This window comes from Cornus florida, unplaced genomic scaffold, assembly GCF_030987335.1.
Source record: "Cornus florida cultivar Cherokee Brave unplaced genomic scaffold, ASM3098733v1 CherokeeBrave_3.0.0_Hap2_Chr08, whole genome shotgun sequence".
NCBI classification, from domain to species: domain Eukaryota; kingdom Viridiplantae; phylum Streptophyta; class Magnoliopsida; order Cornales; family Cornaceae; genus Cornus; species Cornus florida.
In genome coordinates, this window is record NW_026775578.1 from 98250582 (window position 1) to 98274182 (window position 23601).

Genomic DNA, 23601 nt, shown 5'->3' on the forward strand with positions numbered 1-23601 from the left:
TTAAATGAAAGCATTTTGCTCTTTATCCACAATCTTCCCCAACACCTTAGCAAGCCTATTTACCAAAATCTTTGCAATGACTTTATAAAATACATTACACAAGGATATTGGTCTATAATCTCCCACCTTGAGTGCATCTTTCTTCTTTTGGATTAAAGTGATGAATGTGTTATTAGACCCTCTTCCCAATTCTGGATGAGAGAAAAATTGCAAAATAGCATCAGTAAAATCTTCACCAATAATGCTCCAAAAATGCTGAAAGAAACGTGAAGTGAATCCATCTGGGCTTGGTGCTCTATCTGGTCCCATTGATAACACAGTACTCTTAATTTCCTCTCTAGTAACAGCCTCTTCTAGCATTATAATCTCTTCAACAGACAATTTGTTCCTTATGAATTTTTCTTTCGGAGCATTAAAGGCAGGTTGATCATTAGCATAAGCTCTCTGAAAATGATCCACAAACTTGCTCTTAATGATACTTGGATCAGTGATGGAAACCCCATCCTCTTGAATAACAGTGATATTGTTCGTTGCTTTGTGTTGTTTAATTTTTTGGAAATAGAATTTAGTACATCTATCTTGTTCCTTCACCCATTTGATCCTGGACTTCTAAGCAAGTAAGATTGTTTCATTTGATATGGCAGCTTCAAGAGACATCCTACCTTCTTTCTCAATCTGAATAAGCCTTTTATTCAAGGGATCATCCCTCAACTGATATTGAATAGCAGCCAAATTCTTCCTACAAGAAATAGCTTCTTCATAAACAGAACCAAACTTGTCCTTATTCCAATCTCTTACTGCTTGTTTAGTAAGTTTTAACTTGTACAGAAGTCTTTTAATTGGATCTCCACTGGTCTTTGTCTTCCATAGCTCAGCAATCAAGTCTTTCACCACAGGTTGTTGATTCCACACAGAGATAAATTTAAATGGCTTCGGCCCATCTGCAACCTGTAATGGAAGCACCATCTTTAAACCCCAATGATCTGAGGTTAAATGAGGTGTTAACATTATATGAGAATTTGAAAAAACCTGCCCCCATTCCTCATTCATTAAACCCTTATCCAACTTTACATAGATCCTCCTATTAGAGTACCTATTATTACACCAAGTATACATACCATTTAATGTTGGTACTTCTGTCAAAAATAAGTTATCAATGGTCTGATTAAAATCCTGAAAAACTCTTGGCGGATGTTACCTCCCCCCTTTCTTCTCTTCATTAATTCTGATTACATTCCAATCCCCCAATAAAAGCCATGGCCCATCAATAAACTGAGCACTATCCTCAAGATCGCTCCACAAGGTTTTCCTCTCTCTATCAGTATTCTTGGCAGACATAAAAGGCACAAAAAATTTGGTATTAGACCCTTTAACCTCTACCTGTAACAACATCATTTGATCTCTAATAAGTAACACAGAAACATCCAATCTTATTGGATCCCAGCCACACCAAATTCGACCACCTGCATCAGTTGTGTAATTATTGTCCCAACTCCAATTATTCCTAATTTTATCTTTCAACCTTTGGAACTTACTACTATTGACCCTAGTTTCTGCCAAACCACATAACACAATCGAGGAACCACTCAACCAGGCCTTTACTTCTTTCTGCATAGCCAGCCTATTGAGACCTCTTACATTCCACAATCCGATCATTTAGACAATGAAATTGGTGGAATCGCCCCACCTGCAATCATACCTCTAGTGACTCTAACCACACTGGGATCAAGCTCTATCTCCTTCTTTTTATTCTTCTTTGAAGAAGAATTACCACCCTTTGGGGATGCTGGAACCCCCACCTTTATCACTTGAATTAGACTTTGCACCTTATCTGTAGTCTGGAGATCACCTTTAGCATAGACGGTACAATCACCTCATTACACTTTTCAATCTCTCTAGCACCACCCTGATTAATGTCTGGATTAGAATCCCCTCCTTCTTCTCTCTCAGTTAATTCATCGAGAACTTGGAATGCATTCAAGGAGACCACTTGTAACTGTGATTCATGAGATACTTCCTTTGCTTTGCCATTTGATTTTCTTTGCACTGTAAAGCCCTCCACCTCCTCGTTTATCACCATTACAGGACTCAAACCATCTTTATCCCCATCTGATATACCCTTATCACTAATATTCTTTTTGGATACTGCCATGTTCTCATTCTCAGGTCTTTTCACTACCCACTTCTCCTTAGGTTTAGAAATTCTAATCTTGTTTAAAGGACACATACTCTCATTATGATCCATCTTCTTGCACAGACCACATAATTGAGGCTTCCATTCATATTCAATTTGTACTTTACAAGGTAGCCCATTAGCGTTGTGTTAATAACTTCTGGGAATTTTCCATCCACCTCCATCTCTGCCAAAACTCTAACATATAAACCTCTCTCCTTGCAGAGAGTAATATCGTCCATACATATAGGTTTAGCAATGTTTGACACCACCTTTGAAACTGAAGTTCCACTTCGTGCATGAACTGGAAGATCGTACACCTTCACCCATATGGGAACAGTGGCTAAGATATCACGCTCCAATTGTATGCTCTTATGCCATTTCTTCACGATGATTGCTCTACCTTGGAATGTATGAAATCGAGATAGAACTTGTAGTAGATCATCCTCAGAAGGAAATCGGACCTGGAAAAACCCATCCTTCATCGACACTACCACTGCATCCTTATTCCATCTTTTCTGAACATAAGATTTGAAGTAGGGGAAGTAAGGCTTACTCCCTAAGACATAGCAAACCATAGAGTTCACCCAGAATTGTAACTTTTCAGCAATATCTTCATCTTCTATAACCACACACTCCTTGTTCCGGTTCTTGCTATAATAAGTTAATGGCGTAAAGCCATTAGACGTAGAATTCTGGAGTAAAGAACTCAATGAGGGGCGCTGCGATGGAGGGGAAGGAGTAGGTACGTTACCCACGGTAGAGGAAGGTTGCCCCTCCTCCATGGAGGAGATCATCTTCCCCGGAAACCCTAGTAACCCTAATGTTGCCAATGTCGCCCTTGCTTGAGAGAAAAAGGTTTTGTAATAGCTCAGTGGTAGAGCATTTTAAAATATGCAATTAAGGGCGCTTGAATATGAAATATTCGGTTCTTATCAATGATGTATATCACGAATTATCTAACCAAACAGTACTTATGCATTACCCTTGATTCTGCCTTCAAATCAAATGATTGTGTTTTCCTTTCTCTTTTTCTCACTTCTTGCTCAGTTATTCAATTGTTCTGCTATAAATTTTTGAAAGGTATTTATGAATTTGGGGATGTTTATTTGTTTATTTTTTCACACAATCATATCTACTGTGTTATGGCATCTCCTAAAGAAAATAGGAAATTACATCACAACTACACGAACAGAGAAATATATGGTGGCCCTCCCGTCACCTCTCTATTTGTTCTTAGACACACTATTTTCAAATTTTATCTCCTAATATGAAATAGTAAAGAAAAACTCACAAAGACCCACCTTCACGTTTCCATCCTATTTTTATTTTTTCACCTCCATATCCACCAACAATAACTATTAAGTCTTTTTCTAATAACTTAGGTTATTTCATTCTATTTAAAGGCATCCAGTATATATACCCAATACTATCTATCCACTTCTTAAAACGTAGATAGTCACATCAACACATTTTATTAAAGTGTGCTAATGAGAGTATCCACTTTATTTCACCAACCATACTCCCTTCGGACATTCGGTGAGCATACTTTATTGAAGTGATGCATATTCTCTTGATGTGGCAGCCCACTATCTCACTATGCACTTTATTAAAATAAAAGCTTTTATTTAATCATTTATTATTTTATTAATCAATTATAGTTGTTGAGAAATTTAAAGAAAATAATATTTAAAGAAGTATTTATTTTACATATATAATAATGAGGCTATTAATCAAAGTGAGAGAAAGATTGAGGGACCACCAAAAAGTAGGCAAAACAACTTTTACAATCTTCATTTGGTTCTCCATCCGTGGAGATGATCGACAATGGCGTGTGGCGAGTGACACGGCTCTCAACTCCTCCTTCACACCACCTTGCTCATTATTCACTTTATTAGTTTTTTATATTAGTTATTAAAAAATTAATAAAAACTTTTATTTAACTATTTTATTATTCTATTATGGTTGTTGAGAAATTTAAAGAAATATTCATTACATATGTAATAACGATGCTAGAAATCAAAGTGAGAGAGCGATAGTCCACCAAAAAGTAAGAAAAGTACTCTATCCATTTCAAATACTTGTTCATCTTTCTATTTCGAGATACTCCAAAATAAACGTCTCATTCCCAAAGTAAATTTACTATTTTTTTATACTCTATTTGTCCCAAAATTCTTGTCCATTTTTCTGTTTTGAAATGTCCTAAAATAAATGTCCCATAAAAAAATGAATGTATTTTTTCATAATATACCTAAACTATCTTTTTGACATTGACGTGCGCACTAATTACGGAGTATTCTTTTATGTTTTTTAACAAAGATAACTTTGAAAATTCACTCACTACCATAAAAAGTTAGAATACCCAAAATATCAAACAATTTTTGAACAAAGGAAACAACATTCCCAAGTTATCCTTTTAATTAAACTAGTGCACTAATTACGAAGTGTTAAAAGGGATGAAAATCATCTCCAGTGAAATAGTGTATCATTTACTCCATTTTGAAATGAGTGGTCCAAAAATGGCCACGTCAACCCATATTTAGGATGCATAGTAGGAAAATATTAAAATGGAAAGTAGGAAAATATTGGCATGCACCTTACAAAAATGTTGAGATGCACTTTTACTTACAAAAATGAAGAAAATAGACTACTGTACAACTGGAGGTGATCCTTGTCCGTGTTAAAAGATATATTTGAAAATTCTCTCTTAAAAATATAAAAATAAAAAAAAAAAACTATTTAATTCCCACTACCATAAAAAATTGAATTCCCCAAACAAGTCAACACCCATACCTCTCTACTTTACTCTCTTCCTCTTGCACCTCACTTCGGACGCCATTTCATTTTTAACCTAGACATCCCTTGCACTCAAATTCAGACCTACAAAGACTAATAAAATGTGCACGTAGGATATGCCTTGAATTTGAATTCAGTCTATAATGATATAAAAGGATCTGCATTGCAAAAAAAAAAAGAAAAAAAAAAAAAGGACTTTAAACATGTCCAAAATGCTCAAAGACAAATCAAAGTCCCCTAGTTTCAGCGTCATTATTGTCACATGCTCGTAAAACAGAATGTTGCAAATCAAAGAAATAGAGGATGAATTATCCATGTAGTTTTCCTTTTTTCCCTTCTCTCACAACACATCAAATAATTGGTATCAAATCTATCATACAAATTAATGAGCTCAAATTTTCACTGTGAATTAAACTGAAAGAATAAACAAAAAGAGCCTAATCTGATTAAGGATCAGGTGAAGAAAGGTTCAAGTAGGTTATTTGATTCCCACAAAATGAATACACCCTTTCATGTCAGCAGCTTGAAGATATTTCAGAACATGATCTACAAATTCTTTTCCTGCTGGTATAGCACAGATGGTATATTACTTCTTCCAAATTAGGGACCTTCAATGCCTTTTAGAACCCGTATCTCATCCCAAACTAACCCCCAAAAAGGGATGGCTTGACCACCTAATGAAGATCAAGGCATGGGATTTACCACTTTTGGAGTTGGGACTATCATAAAGCGAGGTTGCTGAAGCCAAAGTATAGAGTTCTCTGTTGAAATGCATTGATAGCATAATCAACCTGCAAGCGACCCAACTGGGACTTGAAACGAAGGCCGTATCCAAGCCCAACCCCTGTTCCTGGTTTGCCATGTCTGTGAGCAGGATTCCCTGTAAAAAACAGACCGTTAGCTTATGCAAATTTTGGAAGCCAAAGTAAGAAGAGACCACTGTAGGAATTATAAATGCAAGAAACACACAAAATATTACATATCCAAAAACAAAAACAAAAAACCAAAAACAAAAATCTTGGATATCTGAGAGTAGGGAGGTGACACTCAATTCAGGCTGATATTATATGAAAAATTCACATTTCTTATCCTATCGTTGACCCATTGCATCCTCACTAAATACAGGTTATAAGCGTGATAGAATAAGACTTGCTTCATCATTCAGCCTCCAACAACGTCCCTATTAGTGCAGATGTTTACCATGAAGAAACATTACATGCCTTTTGCACCTGAGTACCTAGGAATTAGAATTTAACAGTAATGGTTCACACCTAAAAGTAAAGAATAAACAGACTTCCATCTCATCTCCGTGCTAAGGTAGCATTCCCATGTATTTCCCTACATAGATTATATATATATATATTGGAAAGGTAAAAATAAAATTTAAAATTCACCATACCAATACGCAATATTTGGGACCAAAATCAGTTTGCGGTGACCATTGAATAAGTTTCTTCAATTCGGGTTGCGTTAAAAGCACAGAATGTATCTACACCATCACCACCATCAAATATTCTATGGTAGAACCATGAATAATGTTTGGCAAAGCAGCGCCCATTACACCAGCAACTCCCATCATATGAAATGGGTTAAACGTCCAATTATGAAACCCTCAATAAAATAATAATAATAATAATAATAAATAGAAATAGAAATAGGTTGCTACACCAAAACTAGTATAATTGACTACCAAAGCCATGGCTTGAGTGGTATGTCCTCTCCTCCCTAAAGGGAAGGTTGAGGGGGTTTAAGGCCAATCAAAGCATGTAACTGTGGATATATTTGTTGGAAATGGGTCTTGTCCCAGGAAGCATGTAAATCATTAGAAAACATTGAATGAATGATTTATTTTAACACACATACAAGATTGTAGTGTTCTTACCCTTGAAGAGCAATCACTTGTAGTGATTCTTAGGGCTAACACCTTCTTGAATTCCTTGCTCCTTCAAGCTTGATCTCACACTCAAATGCTCTTCACTCCTATGTCCCTATTAGAGTTCCTCAATTAACTTGTGTAGAGACATAATGCGTATATGTTGTTAGAAGTATAGAGAGAGAGAGCGAGAAATACAATGTATTGTATTGATATGAGATAATGAATACAAGGGTACAAACTACAAAGGGGTTTATATAAGAGAGATTATGTGTGGAGAGCAAGTAAACCCTATATGGTAATGGTATACATGGTAATGAGGGTTGGTGAAGACGGCTAACCCTAACCCTAGTATACAATATACAATATACTCTAATAGGCCCCCTTAAAGTCAAGTGGGTTATATGAAGCCATCTTGAGTTTGGAAACAAGATCATTAAAGCGGCTTGGCGGAAGCGATTTGGTGAAGATAGCTGCTATCTGATTATGAGAAGTAATGGACCGCAACTGTAAGGTCTTCTGAAGAAGATGATGACGAACAAATGGCAATGATCTCAATGTGTTTGGTGCACTCGTGAAATACATTATTGTGTGCAATTTGGATTGCACTCCTATTATCACAATAGATAGGAATGGCAGTGGATGAAGAAACTCCCATGTCTTGAAGCAGCCAACGCAACCACAGAACCTCAGAAGTAGTGTCAGCAAGTACCGTGTACTCAGCTTCTGTGCTAGATCGAGCAACCACAATCTGTTTCTTGTTGTGCCAAGAGAGATAAGTGAATCACCAAGAAAGAAACAAAAGTCTATGGTGGAATGACGATATGTAGGATCTCCTACCTAGTCGGCATCTGAATAGGCACGGAGAACAAGTAACGACCAAGAAGAAAAATAAAGCCCATGAAACATAGTGCCTTTGAGATAGCGAAGGATGCGAAGAACTGCAACAAAATGAGTAAATCTAGGGGAAACCATGAACTGACCAACTATGTGGACGGCATAAGAGATGTCTGGAAAGGTGACAATGAGATAAACTAGACTACCAACCAATTGTCGATACAATGTACCATCCCGAAGAGATACGCCATTATGTAGATTGAGTCTTGTGTTGTGCTCAAGTGGTGTATCAACAATCTTGTTGTCAGTTAAGCCTGCTTTCGAAACAAGATTTGATATATTTTTCTTCTTGGAGAACAAGTAACGACCGAGAAGAAAAATAAAGCCCATGAAACATAGTGCCTTTGAGATAGCAAAGGATGCGAAGAACTGCAGCAAAATGAGTAAATCTAGGGGCAACCATGAACTGACTAACCATGTGGACGGCATGAGAGATGTCTGGAAGGGTGACAGTGAGATAAACCAGACTACCAACCAATTGTCGATACAATGTACCATCCCAAAGAGATACACCATTATGTAGATTGAGTCTTGTGTTGTGCTCAAGTGGTGTATCAACAATCTTGTTGTCAGTTAAGCTTGCTTTCGAAACAAGATCCGATATGTTTTTTGCTTGGGTGAGGTAGTAAGCATTTGTAGTTGTAGTGATCTCAAGACCAAGAAAATAACTGAGGGGTTCAAGATCCTTCATCTCGAACTGGCGATTGAGAAATTGTTTGAGCTCCTGAATTGCCATCAAATCATCTCTAGTGATGATCATAACATCAACATAAAGTAAAAGAAGAGTGATACCCCGATCTGTGCATCGAATGAATAAAGCTGAGTCATAATAGTAGCAAAGTATCCAAGACGAGAGATAATCTCGCTAAATTTGACAAACCAAGCTTGCGGTGCAGTTTTTATTATTTTTTTAAAAGAGTTGCCTTATGTAATTTGGAGTTTTAGTATTGTTATTAAAAAATAGGTTAGAAAGGGTAAATTTTTATTAATCTTTCTAACTGGATTCTAAATAATGAAAAAGGACAATACAATTCACTTCATAAATATCTAAAATTTCAATTACTCAAAACAAGTTGCTAATTAATTATTTGTAAAATAAATTATTTTGTTTTGGATTATTTTGTAAATTTTTTTTGAACTTAATATTACAAATTAACTTATGAGTTCACCACATGCATCACATGTGTCTTTTACTAGTATATATATGTATATAAGGGTATTGGTATATTGAATTAAAGGATGTAATTTCATTATGTAAACGGGGCTGGGCGGGCATATATCCGTCCCTGTCTCGAACCTGGTTCGGGTTTAACCACTTATACAAAATCTGCCCCTAACCTGCTTAAAAGCCTACCAATTTTGTTCTATGCGACGCGGGCTAAATTGCCACCCCTATTTTGCCGGCACCATTGTCTTGTATGTTGATGATATTATCGTCTCAGGGAGTGATTCAGCGGGTATTGCAGAGTTGAAATGACATTTGGGTCAAAATTTTCTTTCTTTTCCCTAATAAGCTTAATTTGGGTCAAAATTTTCATAATAAAGACATAGGTGTGCTTTGTTATTTCCTAGGAATTGAGGTTGCTCGTTCTTGTCAAGGCATCTCACTGGAAATGTGTTCCCGATCTTCTTTCTGAAACCAGTTTCTTAGGTGCTTATCTTGCTGATACTTCTATGGACTCTACCATCAAACCATCAAACTTGATGATGAGCAGAGTTGTTTGCTGATGTTCGGCGATACCGCTGCCTGGTTGGGAAATTAATTGAACTTACTGTTACTTGTTGTGATATTACCTTTTTTTTTTGATAAATACTTGTTGTGATATTACTTATTCTATTGGAGTGGTTAGTCAATACATGCATGGTCCTAATCAACCTCACTTTGAGGTTGTTTATCATATTTTGCTAAAGGTGCTGTGATGTTGTGGCCCGAATTTGGTGCAGAGTCGCGTTGAGACCTGTTGAATGAGCTTTGTGTGGGCCCAAAATTTTTGACACAGGAAAAAGTTTGACCCGGTTTTTACTTGTGGATCATGGACCCTGTTTAGTACTCTCTTGTAGCCTGATATATAAGGGCGCATAGGGTTTTGAGTGAATTAGTTGAGACACTAAAAATCGCAGAGAAAGAGAGCAAGAGCTAGGGTTTGGGGGCTGAAACTTGTAATCTCCTATTTTGCACATAATGAAAACTTTCGTCTAATCTCCACCGTGAATGTAGGCTTTGCTGAACCACGCTAGATATTTTGTGTGGCATGTCTACAAAACCTAATAATAACTCTTCAACTTAATACTAATATTTATCATGATAAATATTTACAATGCAATCCTAAATAGAAAAGGTACACTTCTATCCATCCTACTCAAAAGAACCTTGTACTCAAATTTGGTACTTATGAAATTTGTATGAAGATGGAAGTTATCAATGATAAAAAGGACAAGGGACCACCTTGTGTGCTTGTTGGTTGTTGTTTCCCTCTTAACTTTCTTTCATTACGACAATCAGCCACCATCAAACCCACAAAATTTTCAGGAGAGTGCTTTGACATCAGCTAATATATACTCAATATGAATTTTTTAATTTTTTTTTTAAAAAGTGACTTGAGGAATATAAAGAGAGAATGATGGATAAAGATGAAAAACAAGACTCTAGCAATAGATTTTGTCAGAGAAAAAGTAGAAAAGAGAGGAGAACGGAGTTGAGTGTTATAGTTGCGTCCCTGATTCACTAGTAAATTGTAGAATATTGAATAATGTAGCTTTTCGAAAAGTAATGCGGAATGATACAAGTAGTCCATACATGAAAAAAAGCAAAGTGCCAAGCTGGAGAAATTCAACTTATGGCAACTTAGGGCTTTTGAAAATTGGGAACTTAGGCCTTACATATTACCAGTAGTCAAAGGAAAACTGTAACACTTGGTAGAAATACAATACAGAAGGAAAATGAGAGAATTGTGAAAAGACTTGAATGAGATTATCATTCATTCACAACTCTAGTATTTATAGATAAAAAAGAGCACATGCTTATATTACAAGAAAGGAAATAAAATCAAATCTAAATCAAAGAAAGGAAATAAAATCAAATCTAAATCAAATCACAGAATATTCTTGGCATATTCTATAGCATAATCAGATCTATGCTAATACGGTAAGTCATTTCATAAATCGTGGCTATCATATTTGCTAACATTCCCCCTCAAGTTGGTGCGTGGATATCTGAGACGCCCAACTTGGACAATGCATCTTCAAACACGGTCTTGCTAGCACCCTTCTTCAAAATCTACAAGTTGCAGAGTGCAAATCTGACTAGCGATGATTTTTTCTCAAATGAAGTGTCGATCAACAAATAAAAAATGTCTCCTCAAACCATAAACAACCAATCATGTCTCCTTAGACTGTAAACAATCGACAATGTCTCTTCAAACCATTTTCCTTCATTCAAATGTTTAAAACATGTAGATGGAAGAATCAACAATGTCCCCTCAGACCATTCCCCTTCATACATATGTTTAAACAATGTAGATGAAAGAATCAACAATGTCCCTCAGAACATAAAAGAAATAACTATGTCTCCTCAGACCATTTCTGAATAGGTGGTGTCAAACTCGCAACACCCTCATTGAGGTCGGATCACCCTAGCTCTGATAGCAAGTAGAAATACAATATAGAAGGAAAATAAGAGAATTGTGTAAAGGCTTGAATGAGATTATCACTTATTCACAACTCTAGTATTTATAGATAAAAAAAGAGCAAATGCTCATATTGCAAGAAAGGAAATAAAATCAAATCTAAATCAAAGAAAGGAAATAAAATCAAATCTAAATCAAATCACAAAATATTCTATGACATATTCTATAGCATAATCAGATCTATGCTAATACGGTAAGTCATTCCGTAAATCGTGGCTATCATATTTGCTAACATACTTAAACCTCTTAACCGTCCCTGAGAAATTCAAATTATGGAAACTAAGGGCTTCTGAAAATTATTGGAACTTACACCCTCCCTCCGTCCCTCCTTCTCTCCCTCGTGAACAAGTAAAACTGAAGAAACAAAGTTAACGTGTGCAAAAATTGCATATATGAACACTACTAAGTCATATGAGAAAGATCAAACTAACCAGGAACCTGATGCCCAGAGCCCAAATCAGTTCCACAGTCCAAGAAAACAGCACCTTCTAACATCTGATTCTGGATGTCACAAGCATCTCCATAAGAGGATGTAACAGTTGAGAAAGTTTTTCATAGGGTCAAAAGAATTAAAGAAAGTGCATGCTTATAGAGTCTAAGAATTGCCAAGGAAAGAAGGTAACTGAATTTTTTAAAAAATTGAAATGCAAAAAAACAAGACAAATACCTAGTATTTTCAATTTTGTGCCTTTGATTAATTAAAAAAACCAAGTATATCCAAAATATGTCAAGCAGATAAGTGGTATAGCTAGAAGAATTTTACACAATCCCATTAGTAAAGTCATATATCAAATTAGTAATTTGAAAAACACTTCAAAAAATCATCTAAACTGCTATATAAAGTCAATATATCAACTAGATTTGACATAATATATACGAAGTGAAATATTAGTGTATTTATCAAACAGAACATTCGAACTTTATTTTGAACTTGATCCCTCACTAAGAAAGTTGTTGAGGGAACACAAAATACCAGTGTGGGTCCAAGTCAAACCTGTTTAGTTAGTACTGAAACTGCTGAGTTACATATTGCCAAGTTCTTTGATAGAACCCTAGATGTAAAAGCCCCCATACATGTGTAGGCAACGGCCTTGATCAATATCCAGGTTCTATCCACATATGCTCTTAAGTAGTTGACTCAAGTACATGATGTAAAAGTATTCAGTGTTTTGTAGCTGATTATAGTTCGTAATATACTACACATTTATAAGATTTTTCCTTTTTTTTTTTTTTTTTGTGTGTGTGTGTGTGTGTGTGTCTTTTCCTTCTTTTACTTCATTTTTTTAAAAAGAAAAAATTGATAACCATAGAAGACTAAAAGAAGTCCTTGTCATATTTTGAGCTTGTACTGTAGTACATAAGGTAATGCTTCTTCATAACCAGACAATTTAGGCAAATAACAAAATTTATTCACCAAAGAATATAAGCACAGATGAAGTCCGGCATTCGCCATTAAATTTTACATAAGTGGAACTCAAAACAAAAACTAATATGTACAGAGAGGCACGCCCACTTTATGTACCGCATACTAAGAAGTAAGCAATTCATGGAACATCAACTCAAGAAAAATATAGAAATCATTTCAGAATTTGAAAACATCTTATGAAATGATGAAGTCACAACATACCAGAGGGAATGTCAATTCACTGTTAGCAACCAGACAAGATCTACCAGATCCAACTGCACCCTCACCATACCCCCGCACACTACCAAGACCCCCTATTGCAAATGCTTGATAAGGAGCTATGTCCCCTACAATGGAACCACCTGTCAAGCTGTCAAAAGAAAAGGCAAGATTGATACGAATAGGAGGGGAAAAAGCATTTTCTCATTCATTATTATAAGAAGAACATAGGTACATCAGGAAATGGATCAAGCTTCAAAGCAAAGTATGTTAGAACCCACACTTCAGAAAATTTCCCTCAATACCTTGTATTGCCTATATTTTTCAAATCATGCATCTATTTTTCATGGAAACACTTCCTATCATTTAAAAATGCGTTTTATTTTTGAGAATGTGACGATAGAACTTGAGTGTTGGCAAATTTCATAACAAAAGCCGGAGGTTGTAACTTCTGTTTTATTTTCAAAAGTTATTAACTTGGCTAGTCAGTGGTGGTATCTATGTCCAAGGACAGGATCAATATTTGAAGATACATCAAAGGCAAAAAAATAACTCACTCACCAATTAGGGTTCATAATCATGCATTCTTATTTAGGGCACAATGCATACATGTCATTCATTAAAAGATGTTTTGAATGCATGAAATTGTCATTAGATCAAGATATTTAACTGAAAATGACTATAAAAAACAGAACGGCTAGATTGATGTGTCGGTCGATCGAAAATTTCTAGAGAAGTTTTATCGAAGTCCATAATGCTTCGATCAAAGGCTCAATTGATCATAGCAATGCGTGAACTGTTTTTGGAAACTCTCTTAAATCAGAAGCCTAAAAGGTTTAGGTTTTTTTTTTTTTTTTTCCTAATTAGAACTTAGAAGCCCTAATTCCTTTGGACTTAAAGCACTATATAAACACTTCTAGGCTCTCGTAACATATATACAGAGATACAAAGATCTCACTAGGCATTATTGAGAGGACACTTGCACATCTAGAGAGAGACTTTTATGGAGAGCATCCAGGCACATAGATTGCATATTTTACTTTTCATCATCAAGCATCTTGCAGAGTTCTAATCATCATAATCCTTTTGCTACATGGAGAATTCAACACCAAAGTGTTTCTACACAACAAACATGCAACCTGGACGACTAGCCAAGGAGATCAATGTACTTGTGGAGAAGTGGATCATGTCAGGAACAAATCTGTTAACGTATGGGACAGTTTGGAGACTTGAGTGGAGAGGTTGATGTCAGCTATTGTCAGTAGGTAACTAGGGGTTTTCAAAGGTTTGGAGAACTGATAACCTAGTTGTTCTGCTTGGGCTAGGTTCTGTAGTTTTTTCCTTGTAAACATTTTTGATGTAAAAATCAAATATTTATGTGTGGTCGCTTGGTTTACTAATTTCTCGTCTCTATACTCGAACTGATTCATATTATTGTGTATTAAAAACAATCACTAGTTTTTAAAAACAACTTATTGTTAGTTAAAATTGGAAAAGATCTATTCACCCCCTCTAGATCTATTTTGGGCTTAGCCTACTATCGCATATCAGAAATTCGGGTAACAGTCTTATATTTCTCAATTGGTATCAGATCAGGTTGTAGGTAGATCTGTTATTTTTGGTGAATAGATAAACGGCTCTTTAAAATAAAAATAAAAAGGAAAATCCAATTTAATACTAATTAATCTCACTGCTTTTATTGATGAACCTATGTGTCCCAAGTCTAAATATTCACATCCCCCAGTTGGATCTAACAACAATTCTGTTAGTTTAAAATTTAGTAAATTGTCATATACTAATAATAAATGTGAAAAGTGATTCAGAACTTGATGAAGGTGAGACACAAAACTATTTAGTAGTTTTCTTAAAGAGAAAGAAAATAAAAATAAACCAAGTGCAAAACTTAAAATAGTAGAAAAAGAGAGAAGACCTTTTGAAAAACATAGAAGGTTAGAGAAGGAACGTGATTTTTGCAAGTTAGAAACCAGAACACTTGAAGGTATTGAACTTGAGCGGAATACTTCCAAACTTGACTTGGATTAAGCTCTATCTCTAGTTGAAGAACTAAAAATTGAGAGAGAATTTTTTTTAATCAAAGAGAAGTTTTTAGAAATCCAACTTGATCATGTTATAAATTTTAAAAAGTCCTGAATTTAAAATTAAAAGAACTTGTAGATGATTTATCAAAAGAGAAAATTCAAAACTTCATTAGTGGAACAGAAAATTTAAATAGAATATTGGGGATGAGTAAACCTGTAGGAGATAAAAGTGGTCTAAGATTTGTTGATAAATCTAATAAACCTTCTACTTCTAGCACTAAGATTGAAAAAGAGAAAGAAGCCCTCAAGGCTAAGAAGCACGGATACGGACAAGATACGACACAGATACGTCGACACGTCAAATTCTAAAAGAGTAGGACACGGACAATGCATGGACACAACTAATATAAGTATAAATTTTCATTTATAAATCTATTGAATGAGACAATCATAGAACTTTAATTAATTTATAAATTTTCATTTACAAATCTATCTTCTCATTATAGTTATGTTTTTGTTCCTTGGAGGTTGAACACTTTGATGTATGTTCATAATATTGTTTTCAGGACTGTTGTGTATTTGTTTTCTATAAGACGAAGAGTGTAGGAAGTGTTGGTCGACCAACTGTCCGAGATGTGTCTGTCAAGTGCCAGAGATGTGTCGGCCAAGTGTCCGAAATAATAAAATGTGTCCATGGAGTGTCGGTGTCAGACAAAATGTTGGACACGGACACGGCACCTCGTAAAAGTGTCCGTGTTTCTTAACCTCAAGGCTTTTGATTCTTCTGAATATCCTAAAATTTATCCATCATTACTCATATTGTAAAAAGGAGGGTCACATTAAGTTTTTTTCTTTCCAACATAAGAGATGTTTTATGGAAAACATGATAGATAATAAAAAATGAAAAATACAAGTTAAAGAATGGTAACGGAAATCATGAGGTAAGTTATATATCTCAAAAGGCTTTAGCTTTACATAAAAAAAAATTCTAAAGCTCCAAATTTTCAAATAAATAAAAAATTGACTGAACAAAACATTTGGAGACTAATGGGCTAATTAAATTGAAATAAAAAGAATGTAGTTTCAAAAGGAAGATTTATAGAACTTTGTTTAACACTCTTTAGATTCCTCGGGATACAAAAATCCCAAGAAACCTAAAGAGATGCATTTTTCAGATAGAGTGATGAGACGTCTGTGGGGAGGTCGTTTTGTTGATTGGGAGGCGATTGATGCTGTGGGAACTTCGGGGGGATTGTGGTTCTTTGGGATAAAAGGTGGGTCTCAAAGGTTGACATGTGGAAGGGGAAATCTTCTATCTTTTTTTTTTTGTTCTCGTTAGAGGAAGTTGGCTCTCAATGGATGTTTTCAGGAGTTTATGGACCGGTTGAGGATGTGGAAAGGAGGGAGCTGTGGGAGGAGTTGACTGCTAGAAGGAGATGGTCTGTTCCATGGTGTGTGGGAGGGGATTTCAATGTTGTTAGAATGCCCAGTGAAAGATATATAGGACGAAGTTGGACACCAGCAATGAGGGAGTTTTTGGACTTCATTGACGCTCACCATCTTTTTGATCTTCCGATGGAAGGAGGTCAGTTCACATGGTCTAGTGGTTGGGAATCTCCTACGTTGTCTAGATTGGTCAGATTTCTGATTTCTGCAGATTTAGAGGAGAAATTCCCTGATGCGTCTCAGGTGGCTTTAGCGCATAATGTATCAGATCATATTCCTATTCTTCATGATTGTGGAGGGGTACGGAGAGGGAGAACTCCATTCCGGTTTGAGAATATGTGGCTTCATGTTGGGGATTTCAAAGATAGGGTCTGCACTTGGTGGACTGGTTATAATGTTAGGGGCAGCCCAAGTTTTCAACTTGCATCCAAAATTAGGCTGCTCAAGGGTGATATAAAGAAGTGGAATAAGGAAGTGTTTGGGAATCTCGAATGGCAAAAAAACAGAATCCGTCTTAAAATCTCTGAGTTGGGTAGTAATGAGGGTGAGGGGGGCCTTAGTGATATGGAGGTAGGCATATTGCAAGGCTGAGTTTGGAGAGATTGTGAAGATGGGGGAGATCTAGTGGAGGCAGAAATCTAGAACTCTTTGGTTGAAAGGAGACTGAAATATGAAATTCTTCCACCATTTGGTGAATGCACATAGAAGAGGAAATCATATTGGAAGGATTCAGACTGACGGGAATATGGTGACAAGGGATGAGGAGATCCGGACTGGGTTTGTGTCTTTCTTTCAGCACTTGTTCACAGAGACAGCTTCATGGAGGCCGTTGCTGGATGGTCTTGACTTTGCGGGAATCTCAGGTGAAGATAGTGATTGGCTTGAGAGACCTTTTGAGGAGGAGGAGGTTTTGGAGGCTTTGAGGAGTTGTGATGGTGACAAAGCCCCAAGACAGGATGGATTCACATTGGCGTTTTTCCAACAAAATTGGGAGGCAGTGAAGACCGAGGTGATGGGAGCTCTCTGTACGTTCTATTCTGATGGTGTCTTTGAGAAGAGCCTTAATGCCTCATTTATTACCCTTATTCCAAAGAAGAGTGGAGCCGTTGAGCCAAAGGAAGAAACAACACCTTTCGAAAGGAGGGAGGCTTACTCTTACGAAGAGCACTCTTTCGAACCTCCCTACTTACTTCATTGCTCTTTTTATGATGCCTATGTCTATTGTTCAGAGATTAGAGGAGATTTAGACGACATTTTTGTGGGCTGGTAAGGGTGAAGAGTTCAAATACCACTTAGTTAACTCGGAAAGAGTGTGCTCCCCTTTAAAGAAGGGTGGGTTGGGTATTAGGAGATTGGAGTAGTTCAACAAGTCTTTGTTGGGAAAATGGCTTTGGAGATTTGGAGGCGAAAGGTCCAGATTATGGAGAAGGGTCATTGCCTGTTGATATAGGGAGGAGAGGGAGGATGGATGTCGGAGAGTTGAGATCTCCGGTGGGTGTGGGTGTGGGTGTGGGTGTGTGGAAGCTTATCCGAAGGGTGGGACGAGTTTTCTAAACACATTAGGTCCAAAGTTCGGAATGGGAGACACATCAGGTTTTGGGAGGATCACTGGTGTGGAAACTTTGCGTTGGCTTGTAGGTTTCCTAGGCTCTTTAGGATTTCTGCGAGTGAACATGCTCTAGTTGCTGACTGTTATCGTCTTGATGATGGGAGGTTGACTTGGAGTGTGCAATTTTGTAGACCGTTTCATGATTGGGAACTTACGGATGTCACGGAGTTCTTAGCTTTACTCTATTGTCAGGTGGTGGAGGGCACGGGTATGAATGAGATGGTTTGGGCAAGTTTTGAGGAACTTTTGAGGTTAAATCTTTCTACCTTCCCTTGGAAGGCAGTTTGGAAGACGAAGGCCCCTTGAATGTGGCTTTTTTTACTTGGACAGCCACTCTTGGAAGCATTCTCACTCTTGACAATCTTAGAAGGAAACATCAGATCGTGGTTAACTAGTGTTACATGTGTAAGAAGATGGGAGAATCTGTGAACCAACTTCTACATTGCCCAATAGCGAGAGATACTTGGTCTATGGTTTTTATTGCTTTTCGTATGGTTTGGGTGTTTCCCAATTTCATAGTGGAATTGTTAGAGACTTCGAGAGGGTCTAAGATGCAGGGACACGGGACACGGATACGACACAGACACGGCGACACGGCAAATCCAAAAAAATTAGGACATGGACACAGAGGGGACACGGTGAATAGTATATATATTATATATATATATATATATATATATATATGATGTAGTACTTTAAAAATTACTGAGTGTTACTATTTTTCATCAACCTCATAATGAAAAAAATACACAAATCATAACTCATAACTAATAAACTATAAAAGAACAATGTTGCAGAGTCATAAAACCAAATAAAAAACAAGACATTAGAATAATAACTAGTATTTTTAATCATCATTGCAACTTTACTCCAAATACAAAAGCATAGACAGAAAGGACTATTAACATTCATGACTTTACTGTTAGCACTTAACATTCACAAAAACCTGAAGGCTAGTCCCCAAAAAAGATACAAAAACAAGTCAGTGTACTATCATCTATTCCCATCCATCATTTGACCTAGGACTTTATCATTTACAATACCAAAAGGGTAGTCCAAAACAAAAAACAGAACATATCAGCATTCATCTATTCTTGTTCATCATCAATTGTCTCACGACTTTCATCATCATCAACACTTCCATCATCGGTAAATAATACCGCCTCTAAATCCGGCTCATCAAGTGAGAGGTTTGCAACCTCAAGCACCCTAACATTACCAAATGAATCAAATGCGTCTCCTGCAATATCTCACATCTTACTTCGTTCTTCATTGTACTGTGGGGTTCTCCTTGACAGAAGACGAAGATTACCAAATGGCTAGTGGCCTAGCGGTATCAGCTTCTTACTTTCCAAAGGGAGGTTAGGGATTCAAGTCTCAGAAAGTGTGTGTGAGTGCCAACTAGAAAAAAAAAAAAAAAAGACGGAGATACTATGAATGAAAACCAAATCTTCAACCCCTTATGGCGCCATCTTAGTCCTTGTCAATGAGTGAATAAAAGAATAAGTACTCCAGTTCCTCTCACAACACGAGGAAGAAGGTTGGACAAGCAACTTCAAAGCTAACTCTTGAAGCAAGGGAGCATATGAGCCATGTACAACCCACCAACTTTTAGGATCCATAGTATATCTATCACATATAGAATCACTCTCCCCAAATTCCCCCGAGTTTGATGAAAAATTAGCATACTCCAATTGGACTTTTGAACGCTCTTGTGGGTCACTAAAGTATTTTTTTAAGGCACCTTGTTCTCTCTCGTGAGACCTCCAAATCCTTGTGTGGTGGAACTCGACTTCGGTCTTCACTAAGCCACACATCACTATAGTAGCTATAATAAATAAGAGAACGCATTTACTTCATAATTTAATTTCCTTAATTCTAAACTAAGATTAAAACTTCTTTAGCTTACAAATTAATATCTAATGATTTACCTTGGATTTAGTGAATGTGCCAAGCAATGAAGCGGAGTATTGTTCTTGTTCCAATAAGCTACAAGTATCCCATACACCACTTCATAAAAGGAAGAACTTTCACTTTGTCGTTTTCTTTCATACCTATATATCGCCATCTTCACTTTTTCAATCATTGTATCCCACATACCATAAACTAAGTGAAGACAAGGCTTATCGGTATCACAAGCCCTTAGCATGTCATAAATAGGTGAAGTAAAGGAAAGGATATAATCAAACTTTCCCCACCACTGTTCATCCAACAGCTTATCTCTCACATTATCGGCCTTTCCTATATCATCCTCCCTATAGCAAGTCCACTTGTCACTTATGACCATTGCTTGGAAACCACCTTTTATAAGTTTAAATCTTTTGATCATCACAATAACAAAAGCAATGTGTGTCTCCGCAACCAAAAGCAACTTCAAGCTGACAAACTCATTGAAAATAGCTAATCTCATTGAATGGTTCATGATGAAATTCTTTATTATTGTAACCTCATCAGCATAATCAAGAATCCAACCACACTCTGCATATGCAGTTTCATTCGTTTCCACGTTTTTTGCAGCACAAATATTTTTGAGGGCAAGATTAAGAGTATGGACCACACAAGGTGTCCTACAGTGTGAGGGAATTGCCCTTCAATTAGTTGTCCAGCGGCCTTGCAATTTGGGGCATTGTCTGTAATTACTTGGATCACATTTTGGGGGCCAACTTCATTTATGACTTCCTTCAACAAATTGGAAATGAAAAACTTGTCTTTAATTCCAGCGGAACAATCAACAGCTTTCAAAAACATGGGGCCTCCTTCTGTCACAGCCATAAAATTATTAGGGGCCTTCTTTGTGGATCACTCCAACCATCACTTGCAATGCTAACACCCTTTGCCTTCTGTGTACCCCTAATTGGTTGCAATAATCTATCAACATTTGCCTTTTCTTTTTGAAGTAGAGTGGTTCTCAATAGATTATAACTCGGAGGCAAATAACCCAAAATAGGATTATTTGCAGCATAGTTGTATGAACTCACATAATACGGGTTTCTTGCAAGATGAAACGGCAATCCTGCCGAATAAAACATCCTAGCAATCTCTGAGTGCAATTGTCCCAGACCCTCATTATTAAATGCTTTCTCAATGGCACCCCCACTTGCCTTTCTTTTCTTTGGTACATAACCCTCTTGAGTGAGACTAGCAGTACCACCCAATGATGCACTAGACGGTGGCAAAAGAACTCTTTTTGGTTTAGACTTTTAATTCTCAATTCGGCTTCTTCAATTACTTTTTGAATTTCTGCAATATTCTGAAATGTGACTTTTGGACATTTATGAATACCCATACCAGTGTTCTGCAACAAGTGGGCTTTAGCTCTTGTATAAGACCCCCTGCATTCCTTATTACAAAAGTGGCATTTGAATAAAAAAAAATTCCTCCTCCATCACCAATTTTTTCTAATTTTGTGACATAGTTCCAAAGTGGTTTGTTCTCATCTTGTTCGAATTGAGGAGTACTAATAGCAGCTGATGTAGACATTGAAATGTCTAATTCCCCAGATATAAAAAGAAAAGAAAAAAATTCCATACTTACAGTAGTCAACAGAACGAATAAATTCCTATTTGATCACAGATTCACAAGTCATATGCAACAGCTGAAATTAAAGCAAAGATGAATTCCTATTCATTTAAAGGTCAATAAGTCACACCAGCTGAAATTAAATCAAGAATAAAGACAATAGAGAAGAAGAAGAAGAAGAAAGAAATTAGGGTTAGTGAAAAAGGAAAAACACCAGAGAAGAAAAAAGAAAGAAAGAAGGGTTTCTGAAAAAAAAAAAAAAAAAAAAATGAAGAAGAAGAAGAAAGAATCTAGGGTTTGTGAAAAAGGAAAACGAATTAAAAAAAAAAAAAAAGTAACTAGGGTTTGTGAAGAAAAAGAAAGAAAAGAGGAAGGAGGAGGAAGAAAAGAAAAGGATGAGGGGAGAGAGAAAGAGAGAGAGAGAGACTGACTTGGAGAGAGTCACCTTTGATCGGCAGCAGGAAGTTGGGAGCCCTTGCAGAGCTTCGCCAGTTTGAGAGCACCAAATCTGATGGTCTCGTAATGAACTCAAACCTTTGAATCTCATATACTGTAATAGTGTAATGACTGCCCTTAAATATCTATTTGTTTTGTTTAAAATTGCATATTAAGTTATTAACCTTACAAGTTTAAAATTATTATGTACTAACCACATAAGTGAGTAAAAGTTGTTAAATAACTTCACATATTTATACTTTAACCCAATTTGCTTTTAAAAATTATCTTTTAGACCCCCGAAAATAAGACACGCGTGTCGGACACACACCCTGGCGTGTCGGACGTGTGTCCACGGAGTCCATGCCGTGTCCGAGCCGTGTCTGAAAATTAAAAAATTAAAAATTTCAGACACGTTTTTTTGTGTGTCCGACACGTGTTGGGGCGTGTCTGAAGCGTGTCTGTGTTGGACACATATTCTTTGCCCATTTTGGCTATATAGTGGAGAGCCGAGTTAGAGATACTTCGAGGGTCACTCCCCTTTGTTTATGGTGGGGTGGCGCGAGAGAAATAGGAGATCTTTTGAGGGAGAGGAATCTCCAATTTGGGCTCTCAAATACAATATTTTGTCTACTCTATATTTTTGGGTTTATGGGCGAAATTGTAAATCTATGGGGGATCTTTTGGATTTTGTGGATAACTTTAAATGTTAGTGTCATTTTGGACGCCCTTTGTATCCTTTTGAGTTTACTCCCCATTTTGAACACTTTTAATGATATTTTACATATAATATATATATATATATATATATATATATATTAGTCATTTTATGTTTCAACTTTTTTACTTTTATTTTATTTCCTATCCACTTCAACTTTGAATTTTTCTTAATCTACAACTACTCACAGACCATGGTTTCCGGCAACAACCATGGGTCCATGGATTTCAGCGAGACGTGTATTTCACCACCACCACTGTCTCTATCCCTAAACCACCACCACCACCACCACCAACAAATGTAAGAATCAATGGTGAGATCGGTCTCAGCACGGCAATGCGGGGTCAGTCTAGGCATGGCAGCGCCGACGTTGGTCTTGGCATAGTGGTGGCATGATTCTATTAGGGTTAGAAGATTGCGTGAAGGAGAGACATGATCTCACGACTTTACCGCCTGAGGAGAATGATGGTGACTGATTGCCGGCAATGGAAAATCATGTTCACTACGGCGGCAAGTTCACAGCGGTGGCAAGGTCGCGACAATGGCGCTAAGAGAGAGAGAGAGAGAGAGGGCGTTGCGGTTAAGATAGAGAGAATGTGATGTACAGAGAAAGAAAAGGTGGGGTGGGTAATATTACATTAATGTACATTATTTTTTTGAGGTGGCATAGTCTAATAGGGTTATATTTGTGGAAAAGTGTGGGAACAAAGCTTAACCTCCCCAAGAAGGTGAGGAAGTTAGCTTTCCCCACCTTGCGGAGATCAATGTGCTTGTGGAGAAGCATAC

At 36.8% G+C, this 23601-nt stretch overlaps 2 protein-coding genes across 5 annotated transcripts in view; both read right to left on the reverse strand.

The window, feature by feature from the left end:
* LOC132270608 (uncharacterized) lies at positions 1–1656 on the reverse strand. Its single transcript, XM_059771780.1, has 4 exons — positions 1199–1656; positions 1030–1093; positions 663–948; positions 1–533 (listed from the first exon to the last, which is right to left on the reverse strand). The coding sequence occupies exons 1-4, from the start codon at positions 1654–1656 to the stop codon at positions 1–3; spliced, it is 1341 nt and encodes a 446-aa protein (XP_059627763.1).
* A 3526-nt stretch (positions 1657–5182) lies between these two features.
* The window catches only part of LOC132268308 (outer envelope protein 39, chloroplastic), a 29530-nt gene continuing 11111 nt past the window's right edge, over positions 5183–23601 (reverse strand). For 2 of the 4 annotated variants that reach the window (XM_059769147.1, XM_059769146.1), the window contains exons 9-11: positions 13053–13200; positions 11857–11926; positions 5183–5849 (exon numbers count right to left, since the gene is read on the reverse strand). In XM_059769147.1, coding sequence (XP_059625130.1) covers positions 5692–5849; positions 11857–11926; positions 13053–13200 — 376 coding nt within the window. In that variant the 3' untranslated portion in view covers positions 5183–5691. Of the gene's footprint in view, positions 5850–6851; positions 6958–11856; positions 11927–13052; positions 13201–23601 lie in introns of all 4 variants that reach the window. The other 2 variants (XR_009469276.1, XM_059769148.1) reach the window with 2 other exon arrangements.